This window comes from Maniola jurtina, chromosome 23, assembly GCF_905333055.1.
Source record: "Maniola jurtina chromosome 23, ilManJurt1.1, whole genome shotgun sequence".
In the NCBI taxonomy this organism is placed as follows: domain Eukaryota; kingdom Metazoa; phylum Arthropoda; class Insecta; order Lepidoptera; family Nymphalidae; genus Maniola; species Maniola jurtina.
The window spans coordinates 9,361,721-9,374,671 of record NC_060051.1 but is presented as its reverse complement, the minus strand read 5'-3'; the positions used below and the strand labels follow the sequence as shown (position 1 = coordinate 9,374,671).

Genomic DNA, 12,951 nt, shown 5'->3' with positions numbered 1-12,951 from the left:
TGGAGATAGATAATATCCTGCATTAGCACATAGGCTACTTTTTATCCCGGAAAATCAAAGAGTTCCCACGGGATTTCAAAAAACCTAAATGCACGCGGGCGAAGTCGCGGGCATCGGCTAGTCTTCTAATATTTTACAGGTTAATGACTAGACCAAATAGTCGCGAATAGCACTTTAGCCCAAGTTTTGTTAAGTTACTATTTTTGATGAGCTATCATCTTGATTTTCAGTTCCTCGTCATTGTCAGTAACGTTTTTGAACTCTCCGAAATTGAAGTAGTCTTCAATCTCTTGAAGGGTTCTGTCTTTGGTTTCTGGTAGAATGAAGCACAAAACAACTAAAGCTAGACCCGTAGCGGATCCAAAAACGGCGAAAGTTCCATACACTTTAACTCCTACAAGTAAAAACGGTGTTACTTGCATACCTATCATGAGATACAGGGACAGTAAAACACCAGATAAGTTGGATCCTACACTTCTATATGCTAATGGAAAGAGCTCACCTAAAAATGCAAGCGGTATTGGTGTACATCCCAAATTAGAAAGAATAAAGTATCCGCAGAATAACAATATAGGGATCCAAGGTCTGTTTTTAGACATTATTCCATTAGCTGTCAGATAGAGGTAAATACAGACGCATGCTAAGATGAATAAAGCTGCAAAACCACTGCTGAACAAGAGAGTACGCCGTTTCAAAACTCTTACTAACGCTGACGAAAACAAAGCACTCACTGTTATTATAAGATCAATACCTAGTGTATAGTAAAATGAATCTGTAGTATTCCCGGTCACTTCTCGAATAATTTGGATCGCGTATGCAGGAAAAATGTGTCTACCAGATGCTTCTAGCAAAAGTCCACTGAAGACCATGACCAGCATTGGTTTTAGGAAATCTTTTTTGCAAAATCCTGTCATTTTTTCAGATATAGACGATGAGTTTTCAAATGTTATTTTTTCCTTTTGTGCTTGGGTCAATGCTTCTATTTCCCGTCTTGAATCAGAACTTGTACCTCGAAGCCAGTAAAAAGACTTCTCACTAGATTTAAATCTCTTTTTCGAAACCAGCCAAGCTGGACTTTCAGGCCATGTGAGAATTATACAAACTGCTATAATATGGGGTACTAATGCCACAAGCGCTACGTATTTCCAGACTAAGAAATTGCCGAAGATATGAACAATCATATTCCCAAAACAAACAGCTGTGGTTTTGAGATTTAAAAACATCCCTCTATTCTTCGGGCTGGTATACTCGCCAATTATGACTGCTCCTATGGTAAGCGAAGCGCCTCCTGTGAAGCCACATAAGACTCTTCCTATTATCAGGGTGGTGATATTCGAGGATAAGTATATTAATGTCCAACCGATGATTCCGGGTACCATGATGATGATTTGAGCTTTCTTCCTGCCGCACCAATCCATCAAGAATGACAATATTAGTAAAGCGGGAATACCGGATATGCCTACACATGAGGCTGGAACAAAAATACATGTAAAAAATTAAGTAACTAAATGGGAGAGCGACTTTAATTCTGACCTTTGCCTTTTCTTCGCGCCTTGAAGAGAAACGAGTGGTACCGGACATTATCATTTGCTTTAACGGTGAAGAAAAATATCTTGAGTACACCTGCATGCCTGAGAGTTACTTGTACCTGCCTACATAATTGTAATTATATATTCTAAATTGAAGGATTGAAAAGAGCAACCGCTGAGTTTCTTGCTGTTCTTCTCGGTAGGAACGGCATTCCGAACCAGTGGTAAATTATTTGACGATTCAAAAACATCTGTAAAACTCTATTTGAATAAAAATCTATTCTATTCTATTCTAATGTTCTCAAAGATACGATGCGAAGTCTGTCGATACGCACTTGTACAGCCTGATGGCCAAGCGACTGACTATGTGAAGTAATGATGTTAAAAATAATACCTGGCTGAGTTTGTTGTGGGACCTTCTTAGACCTCGGCGCGTTTGGAACGTAGCTTTAGATTTATTTAAGTATACACGTAATTAATTATCACCATTCACCACTATATCGTCTTACAAACTAACAATTCTGACTATCAAAAGGTGTGGTACCCACTTTAAATAAATGATTTTTAGTTTAGAGTTATTGAGACAGACAGACCTACAGACAGACAGATACACTTTCGCATATTAGTATGGAAGTATGAATATTACTCATGACGCCAAGGTACCTACCTACCCAAGATCCAACATGCAGATCAGCTCGTATGTCGGAGTCGGGAGCCTGGATGGCCGGCAGCAGGATGGAGGGGAAACTCAGCACCATGCCCTGCCCCACCATATTCAGCAGCACCCCCATCACCACCCATGTCTAGAACATATACAGGGTGTAACCAGAACTCTAGAAAAAACGAAGACAGGTGATAGTACTGATGATTACTGATAGGACACCGTAAAAAAAACTACGTTTTTTTAAACTCTGAATTTTTATTATTAGTAGTTTGCAAATAAAACATCTGATTGACGCTAAAGGTCAACGAACGTTCCGTAAATAGGTCACTCGAAGTCAATGCCACGTCGTAGGTAGGGTATTGACCCTAGTTGTGCACGTTATACAAAGGCAAATAGTTATTGGCATTGAATTATGTTATGATCATGAAAAAATTGTAAGTCTATGGTTATGATGGTAGTATAATAATAACACTAAGTTTTATCTAGCGTTTTGGTTACTGGAATTATAAAGGATCCTAATCTATTATTTATATATTTAATATTTTTTGAGTTACAACCTATTTTATGTGTCTTTTCAATAAAATAATAGAAAATAAGCGATTTACCCATACTAGGTATAAACATTATAAATTGTGATAAATATGAAAGTGCGTCTATCTGTCTGTCTGTTTCACGGCCCATCCGTTTAACCGATCCTTGCGAATGATACAGAAGAGATAGCTTGCATCCGGCGATGGATGGCTACTTTTTATCACGAAGCGGTGTGCTGTTTTGAGCGGCAATAGCCTAGTGTAGTGTAGTGTAGAACTATATGAATAAACATCTTTTACTAACACTCTTTGGAGCAGTAACGCACTCATCCGATCCGAGTCCGTGAAAATACGTTCCGAAGTAGTCATAGAACTATTTGTATGGTATCTTACGCACTAGCACCGACTTCCGTCATCGGAGTTCTCTCCGTCATCCGTGAGAATATCTCGGATGTGCCTCGGATTCAAATCGGACGTATGACGTATGTAGATTTTTTGAGGATGATATCAATAACATAGTTTAATATTTTGTCACTTTGTTTTGTCTTTTTCTATTGTAATATCTATAATTAATGAAATTTGAAATAATGCACTTGACTCTTAATTCTGTTTGACATTAATTTAAATTAATTTTGTTATCTTAAATATTTGCACACTAATAATTTAGTAGAAAGTTAAGGACTGTAATCATAAATTTCCATCTTATTGTACCACTTTCTCGCAAATAAATTATCTTATCTTATCTTATGTCAAAGATGTCCACTCAATAGCTTGGATTTGGAAGATCGGATTAGTGCGTAAGCAATATCCGAGTTCGGTCCGAGTCTTTTATATCCGTATTTTCACAAAGTCTGATCGGATGAGTGCGTAACCGCTTTTAAGATGCTTTCCAATACTAACCTGCTTTACAGCTGGTGACACCATGTTGTTAGCGAGGTGCGCAGCACCGAGCATCAATGTTAGAAGGGTAGATTCACTGTATCTAGTGTACCTAGAAAAAATGCGGATAAAGTTATATTGAACGCTGAATAAACAAATAAGTTAAGTAATTACCTATAGCTGTTTAAAATAAACTATGATAAGAAACCAATTAGGTGATGTTTTTTTACACGATTACCCAAAAAAGGAGTGTAATGTTTTGAGGGTTCATATTATTATGGTAAGTTTGTATGTGAGTTTCTTTATTTCACCATAACTTTTAGGGGCCTGAACAGATTTAGATGTAGAGTAGCGTTAGAATCATAGATAAAAGAACTTTTTTTATCCATGTTTCTAAATTATCCCGAGTGATAGATGATTTATTGAAAAAATATTGATACGGCAGGGCAGTCATGTTTTTTAATTATTTTTATTGTCACTTGTTTAAATATTTGTAGCTAATTATTTTAAAAAAAAAACAATAGAAAAATTATTTACCTTTTTCAATAAAAATTAAAAAAAATAGATGAGTATTGGGAGCACTTTTCGCAATTTTGTTAAGGGGTATGGATTTAATAACTGCCACACCCTTTCCAGGTTAGCCCGTTTACATCTTAGACTGCATCATCACTTATCACCCGGTAAGATTGCAGTCTAACTTCAATCTCGATTAAAATAAATAGTTAAAACTACCAAAAACGAGACATTTCTCCGCGAAGGGCTTATTTTTTGCGCAACGGATCAGCCTGGCTGTCCAGCGCGGATATGCAGCCAGTATTCTTGGCACCATTACAAGCGGGCATGATTTGTACTTACAGTTATTAGATAAGGCTAGCTTTACGTTTTATTGTAATATTTTCACTATTATTTTTGGAAAAAACGTTGTGAGCCGTCAATATTATATTATCACTGCCGTAGTACATTGAACCTGTCTTAATTGATCGCGATAGGTGTCTACACTTGTCCTCAGTCTTGTCGATCGTACAAACTGAACTGTTGAAGTTCGATAATGTTATATTTACAGCATTTATATTGCCTATCGATGCATGCTTAATATAGGTATCGGTCCAAGAGACAGTGGAATATATTGAGAAAGCGAGCTTATTCTCCATATTATACCATGTTATTTCGGAAAAACCCGGCCAAGTGCGAGTCAGACTCGCGCACCGAGGGTTCCGTACTTTGGTATTTTTTCCGACATTTTGCACGATACATCAAAAACTATTATGCATAAAAATAAATAAAAATCGGTTTTAGAATGTACAGGTAAAGGTATGAGGGCCGATTTTGTGAATGAGGTGTCAATTGATTCGTTGTAAAGGTCCGGGTCACCTAACAAATATTAGGTAGGTACATCAAAGAAAGCAGAGCCCAGGGGTCTCCAAAATTTTTTTTTGCTTTTGTATTGAGCGGGATGTCAAATGAAAGAGAAGAAAATTCTGAGTTCATAAATATAAATCTACTACAACATTAAAATATACCAAGGGATAGAAAGATTATTTTATACTTACCTACTATAATATTTCAGCGTTTATTAAGACGGTCGCAGTCGGGTTTTAATTTCAACTTTCTCTTGTTGTATTTCAATTCATTTAGCCATTTTATTTACAGGATAGGTAATGGAGTGCTATACCTAGAAGCATGAAATATTTTTTATCTCTTACCAAAAAAAAATTAAAACTAAGTAGGTATCTCTTACAGTATAAAATAATCGCCTCCTGAACCAATATTGTTGTTGTAAAGAGCACCTACTTAAAATTCAAATTTTGAGCGATTTCCTTCATTTTGTTAACCCCCGACCCAAAAAGAGGGGTGTTATAAGTTTGACGGGTGTATCTTTGTATGTGTCTGTGGCATTGTAGCTCCTAAACTAATGAACCGATTTTTTTGTTTGAAAGGTGGGTTGATCGAGAGTGTTCTTAGCTATAATTATTCAAGACTAGCTGATGCCCGCAGCTTCGCCCGCGTGGATTGGTCAGATCCCCTGCAGCATCAGGATTGAGGAGTTGGACTCCAAATTTTTTATGAAACAATGTCGCAAAGTTCCTCTATCGATTAAAAAAGAAATGACGCAAATCGGTTCAGAAATCTCGGAGATTTCGGTGTACATATGTAGAAAAACACAACTCCTTTTTTGAAAGTCGCTTAAAAAAGGAGCCTATGTTACTCCCTGGTCAATCCTCTACTTGTCTGTGAAAATTCCGTCAAAATCGGTTCAGCCGTTCCAAAGATTAGCCTTTTCAAACAGACAGACAGACAGACAAAAATTTTAAAAACGTGTGATTTAGTTAGTGTTGGTATCGTTCAAATAACCATATGCCAGCTTAATATGTGGTAGTTATTTCGAAATTACAGACAGACACTCCAATTTTATTTATTAGTATAGATTAGTATAGATAATCGGTTTAGCCGTTTGAAAGTTATCGGCTCTTTTTTAGTTACTGTAACCTTCACTTGTCGGGGGGTGTTATAATTTACACTTGTTGAGTTTTTCGTTTTTAACCGACTTCCAAAAAAGGAGGAGGTTCTCAATTCGTCGGGATCTTTTTTTTTTTTTTTTATGTATGTTCCCCGATTACTCAAAGACCCCTGGACCGATTTGGAATTTTTTTTTTGTTTGAAAGGGTATACTGTGCAGGTGGTCCCATATAAATTTGGTGAAGATCTGATGAATATCTTCGGAGATGGAGAACAGAACTCCTCAATGGATAGGAGCAAATTGCTCGCGATCAGTGTAATAGCTTAGTAAACAGTAGGGTTTTAACTGGGCACAGCATATTATAGTACAGTAGGGCCACTAAAAATTGTGAAATAAAAAATTTTCAAAAGAAAAATAAAACCGACTTCAAAAACAACAAACACTAAAAAGTAAAAAATAACCTTTGTTTAGCTACACGTGTAATGCACCTAGGTATGAAGTCGGGCGAGCTTCACTCTTGGATTTCTAATTTTGTTTTAATATGCTCGCTCGACTTCATACCTAGGTGCATTACACGTGTAGCTAAACAAAAGTTATTTTTTACTTTTTAGTGTTTGTCGTTTTTGAAGTCGGTTTTATTTTTCTTTTGAAATTTTTTTATTCAAACCAAATCACCCACTTTAGATAACAGTTTCAAGTTTCCTAAGTTATTATAATTTTGAGAATATCCTCTGCGCGACTGGAATCAAGAAGAGAAATGCATGATCAACCCATTGCCGGCCCACTACTGAGCACGGGTATCATCTCAAAGTGACAAGGGCGTAGGCCATAGTCTGCCACGCTGGACCAATGCAGATTGGCAGACATCACATACCTTTGAGAATATGGGGAACTCTCAGGCATGCAGGTTTCCTCTCGATGTTTTCCTCGATGGTTTTCCTTCACCGTTAAAGCAAGTGATATTAATTAATTGCTTTGAAACGCACATAACTGAAAAGTTAGAGGTTCATGCCCGGGATCAAACCCCCGACTTCAGATTAGGAGCTGGACGTGCTAACCACTACGCTATCACAGCTTAGAATAGAAGAGAAATGAATAGAATAGAATATAATACTTTTATTCAACTTTTACAAGTGGTTTTAAATCGTCAAAATAATTATTTACCACTCCTGGTTCGGAATGCCGTTCCTACCGATAAGTACCAGCAAGAAACTCGGTTGGTCTTTGTGGGAAGAAAACATTTCGCTGGTCTGAGCCCCAAGGCAGACATGGCTGTAGTAGTATTGTTCCATAAAAAATTTGGATTCCAACTCCTTAATCCTGGTACTGCAGGGCACTTGACCCCCAAAGTTGTGGGGATTTGGAAACTGTCGGTTATAAATTGATATTGAAGGCATCTATAGCCAGTAAACACTTTGTCGTTGACCTCGAGGACCCAACTCCTCAGCCCTGATGCTGTAAGGAATTGCATTCCTACATCCTGGTGATCCCTCGGGATTTTCAAAGGATTATCTGTTTAAATGTTTTTACGTGGTACAGAAACAAGTTGCATCCCGGGGACGGGCTATTACGAAAAGGCTACTTTGTCCTGGGAAATCAAAACCTAAATTCACGCGGACGAAGCTGCGGGCATCAGCTAGTATTTAAATGAGATCCAAACAACATTTGTTTAAAGGCATTAGACGCGTTTTACCTACCAATAAAACGCTTATTAATTTACTTACCTTACTCGATGCTTAAACAATATGAGATAGACGTCATTTGTCCCGCCTTAACGCATCTATCTCGCTCTATCATATAGCGCTGTCCCTCTCTTTCACCACCACCGCCTAGCAGTGCGAAGCGTGGCCCAAAGTGGCCGCGTTATTTTATTCATTGCGTTGAAAATCACCAGGCAGAATTCAAAGTTAAGCATCGAGTAAGGTAAGTAAATTAATAAGCGTTTTATTGGTAGGTAAAACGCGTCTATTAATTTGACTGTACCTTACTCGATGCTTAAACAATATGAGACGTGTTTGTTATCGCCTGGTGGTGGTGGTGATCTGCGCCATACAAAGATTTAACATCTTTGACGCCAATGTGACATATATATAAGACAACTGATATGTTGAGCAAATAATGCCATTTTCTTGCTAAGAAAAGAGAAAAGAAAAATTACGGGGTGTAAATCCTCATTAACAAACTATTCACATGATTGCGAATTAAGAATGAGTTTGCAAGTCGACATACAAAATAACAGAAAAGATATACGCGTGTATGTATTACATCAGGCAAACCATTATAAGCTAGGCAATAAATTTAGCAATTAAAATTATATGCGTGCCTGTATGTGTAATACTCAGTCAATAGGTAAGGCTGACCTCACAAACACTTGTAAATACATTCTTTGCATGTAAAGTCTACCTATTAATTAGACAGCATCAATATTAGGACAGTGATTAGTCATGAAAACAATTGCCATTGCAAGAGTGATTAAATATTTTAGACTCACTCTATGAGTCAATAACATAATATATACCACCAAAAACAATATAACTGGGTCAAAATACAGCTATTTCAACAACATTAGACAATTGACCCAATCGTTTCGAAAACATACTGAAATTATTACCGTCCTGCATGAAATCCTCGGACATCTGATATCTTAGATATCTATTAAGAACAATTTAATCACAATGAACAATCCTGGGTAAAAAAAAAGTAACTTAGTACATGCACAAAAAATGCCATGGAGCGAATTTAAAATGGAAAGGTTCCTTTGTTCAAAATAACTATTTTCACTATGACCAGGAAAAATCTTCCCAGAACAGTCTAGTTTCTTTAGTTCCATGTCCTTTTCTTGGCTCATAGCTTTGCTATTTAGAAAAGTTCGTACAGTTCTCACCAGAACAGAAGAAAATTTTAATTTGAAACTCATAAATAAACAATTCATCATTGTTTAGGTATTTTCTTCATACTCTTTGTTTTATCATTCTACAAGAATTGGGATGATGCCACTGTCAAAAATAAATTATAGCAAATTAAGCTTTTGGTTCCTTGCATATCATGGACTTCCGCAAAATAACGCTTGCTTCTATAATACATGATAAAAAGTCGCTGATTTGACTAGCAGCCATCCTTCCTATTATTAGAATTAGAAGTTTATTTTAAACTAAGCATGAAAAAGCTATAAAGGAACACTCTACAACCTGCGTTGGGCGGCTGTAGCTAGGACACTTTGAACCAGACCAGGACTTGTAATGACTTATTGTTAGCCGAAATGTTGACTTCATTAATTAATGATGAAGGGATTAACGAGTTAATGCCCAGCTATGGTGATAAAACGTAGTTATTACAAACTGTCTTCTGGCACAATGCTTAGACATTCCAAGATCTATCTTGGCGCGCTCAATATTACCATGTTTTAAAGATTTTAACTTTGAAGCAAAAAAGGAACAAAAACCTTTTGGAGACGTCTCTCAACAAGCTTAAAGTTTCATAAAACGAAACTTACTGGAACTCCTATCACCATGTAAAGGATTATTTAAATGATAAGAAAGCTTAGGAATGCGTTTCTTAACAACTCCGATAGCTTGTAAAGCACTCACCCAAAATTTGACAATCGAAAAGTGACAAAGACAAGGTAGGTAAGTACTACTTTGAATAATTCTGTGACTTTGACATTTTATGACAAGAATGTTTAACTACGCTGACTTGAAGACAGTCAGCAATGCTCGTACAATTCACAAAAGATATGAAAAGAAATCGACCAAGCTCAATCATAAAAGTGGATATTTCACTGGTGAAAACAAAGAATATTCTCACAGTTTCAAATTATTGAAAGTTTTATGGTAATGTTACCCAAAAAGCCCCTATCGAGGATCAGGACATAGTTAGGGGCATGGTAAGCTGATTCGGTACGAAAATCCATTCCTTGCACAATAGTATCCGAACAAACTGTACAATAAAACTGTCTTAACCTGTTAATTTGACATCTTGGATTGGACTGAAATCGCTCCCGCGTCGGACATACCTTGCTCCTGGAACTTTTACGATCCAGACCTACACATGACTATTAAATCCAGCAACATCATAGAAGATGTCGTAGATTTTAGGATTACAGCCCACTTATAACATATACAAGGTAAGGTATTGTGTAAATGCTTCTTGTAGCATCCTTGCACACAGATCTAATTCACTCAGAATTAATAACCATGTTACAATTACGAATAACTATGAAATTAAATCACAACCCCTAAACAGATCTTAAGTTCTGTTACATCAGGCTGGATCAAAGTTATTATTCGAAATATAGAAATTCGATAGATTTGAAATGAATTTTTGTCCGCTGAATTAGTTTCTGAACCAACAATTTTGAAAAATAAATGGGTTGTTTTATTTTAAAAGTATAACCATGAATCTTCTGCCACGAGCAGAGCATATGAAAATTTTTGTCATGTGACTTTGAACTGGAAAACGATTTTAACAGTTAACATTAAATTTTCCATGTAGGAAAGCTGTCTTGTTTAAGATTATAAATTTGCTACACCGGGCACGGCTAGGTGCGAATAAATCTAGCATTTCATTCTAAAGTCTTTCTCCGCCATACGAGTATGCGGTTAGCAAATGCTAATTCAGAGGAATGCCAAGTCTAGAAACATAGTCGGCATGACCGTTGTTTTGTTGCATAACTGAAAATGTATTTAGACTATGATCCAGGATTAAAACGTACAAAATACTAAATAACTATTAAATGTCCCAACTTTGAAAGCATGTTTCTGAGAAGGAGCAATCTTAGCTTTAGGGGACATGACATGAACCTACATGTCAATTATCAGTGTCAAATTCATTAAAACACTTTCTGACCAACAGAGTCGGTCACATATGGAATAAATTGCCCAAGGATGTAGTTATGACAAGCTCTGTTAACCAGTTCAAGAAAACATTAAACAAACATTCGGAAAACTCGAAGCACCTCTGATATAGACGAATCAGCGAAAGCTGCTTAGTCTATTATAAATAATAATAAATAATGATAATAGTAATCTGGTAGCCACGATGCCAGTTCCCAGAGAGGAGCAGATTGCGTCCTCTTCTGTCATAAGTCCATGCCAGACGAAAAAGCTGACCATGACCTTGGAAATGAGGTGATACTTTTAAATAAACTCTAACATCCTGTTGACTTTTCCATCAAATGCATTGCTCTTAGCATACACGCATTTACATCAAAAATATATTGATTGATTGAAACTTACAATAACCGGAAATTTCTCCTGGAATGCATCGGTTTGGTCCAAGGCTCGACAAGAGAAGTCTGCCCATCAAGCACGAAAACGCGATGTCCATGCAACGTTGTTTGTGAGAGAATAAGCTGCAAAAGGCATGTAGATGGAAGAAAGGAGATTCTGATACCATCATCTCAAATCCTTCGCTTCATGCAGACCAATAATATGAGGGAAGGTGCAAAAACCTCCTATTCTTCAGAAAATACAGTCTTGAGAGCCGAAATAGTGGGTCACGTGGACGCAAGCCGCCACTGTTGGCGCAAACATACACTCGCACTCGCGTACTGCAGCGGGTGTTACTCACGTACGAAGTTCGCACGCTCATGTCAGTCACTGAACAAATCTACCTAATCAGTTGATCACTTGGCAAGCTCATATAAACCACAACGATATGACAAGTATAGATTCATTAGGTTAGTTGTAAATAGTAAAAATATTATTATATAATTCAAACTATTTAACCCTTCTCATTTAGTGAAGACAGCCGTGCTCTGTAGTGAGCTGGTGGTGTGTTTATCATGATAATGAATTTAGGTTAACTTATCCATTGAATTAGCGTGTAATGATAGAATTAAGTTTTCTAAATAAAAATAATAAATTGCTTTGTTGGCTTTCCTTTCATGTTATTTATAGGCACCTTTACTTGGTCAGAAGTATGGCTCCTTTAGCTTGAGAGATGTGAATAACACAATGTTATAAACTTAATACTTGCTGCAATTAGCCAGCAGCAAGAGAGCGATAGCCAATTCAAGATGATTGCATTGCTCACTGTACACACTGTAGATGTCAATTTATGGCAATAGGACTGCGATGTTCGGATGACTCCCATTAAAAATATCGGGAGCTTGTAAAAAGCGGTATGCGGTATGCTTTATGAGATATAAGAATATATTTATATTTCTATGTGTAATTTCGGAGCTTTTACTCTTCCCAATTTGTTTGTTACGTGACGCAAGTGGCCTCTGAAATTTATATCAATATATTTGCATTCGGTATCGCTTAGAACCCATACCTTCGTTAATAAGGTCATACAAAAGACCATAAAATTATTTACGTCGTGACTGAAACGAGAGCAGCTGTGCTCCTAGCAACGACTACCCTGCAAGGGCAAGTAGGCATGAACCATTACAAACAAATGCACGAGGTGTGCTGACCAGCCCGCGTAGTTCAACTGTGCCTACGAGGCGTAGCTAGATTTTTAATCGGCCAAAACATTAGGTCATAAGCCTGTACCTGTAAAATTGAGTTGACCAAGACGAACCAAAGGAGGTTTCGAAGCAAAAACAGGTATAACAGAGCGTAAACCTTAGCATAAATATCGGTGGCGCCCAAGAGCGACTGATTGATATTCCACTGAGACCATAACAATGTCATGCACACTCCCGCGAGGAGTTGCTTACTTGACTTTTACACTGCGCCTGCGAGGCGTAGTTAGCTTATTAAATGGCCCATGCACTCCCACGAGGAGGCATTTAATTTCTAAGCTGCACCTGCGAGGTGGATCTAGGTTTTTAAATGGCCTATGCACTCCCTTGAGGAGGCATTTAATTTCTAAGCTGCACCTGCGAGGTGGATCTAGGTTTTTAAAATGGCCTATGCACTCCCGCGAGGAGGCATTTAATTTCTA

General features: G+C 37.3%; 1 protein-coding gene across 3 annotated transcripts; it reads right to left on the bottom strand.

Annotated features, from left to right (window-relative positions):
- LOC123877229 (facilitated trehalose transporter Tret1-like) lies at positions 1–4,627 on the bottom strand. 3 transcript variants are annotated; one of them, XM_045923775.1, is made up of 4 exons: positions 4,458–4,627; positions 3,624–3,714; positions 2,197–2,332; positions 1–1,471 (listed from the first exon to the last, which is right to left on the bottom strand). In XM_045923775.1, exons 2-4 carry the CDS (start codon positions 3,675–3,677, stop codon positions 198–200), a joined length of 1,464 nt encoding a protein of 487 aa, XP_045779731.1. In that variant the 5' UTR covers positions 3,678–3,714; positions 4,458–4,627; the 3' UTR covers positions 1–197. The 3 variants fall into 3 exon arrangements, with proteins under 3 accessions (XP_045779731.1, XP_045779733.1, XP_045779732.1); XM_045923777.1 differs by having other exon boundaries at positions 2,201–2,332; XM_045923776.1 differs by having other exon boundaries at positions 4,483–4,627.
- Positions 4,628–12,951: the final 8,324 nt, after the last annotated feature.

Excerpts from the sequence above, each read along its gene's own strand:
- LOC123877229 (XM_045923775.1), bottom strand. The coding sequence starts at position 3,677 with ATGCTCGGTGCTGCGCACCTCGCTAACAACATGGTGTCACCAGCTGTA. Across the intron at positions 2,333-3,623 it reads TGTCACCAGCTGTAAAGCAG|ACATGGGTGGTGATGGGGGT; the intron begins GTTAGTATTGGA and ends TATATGTTCTAG. Across the intron at positions 1,472-2,196 it reads GCATGTTGGATCTTGGGTAG|CCTCATGTGTAGGCATATCC; the intron begins GTAGGTACCTTG and ends TTTTTGTTCCAG.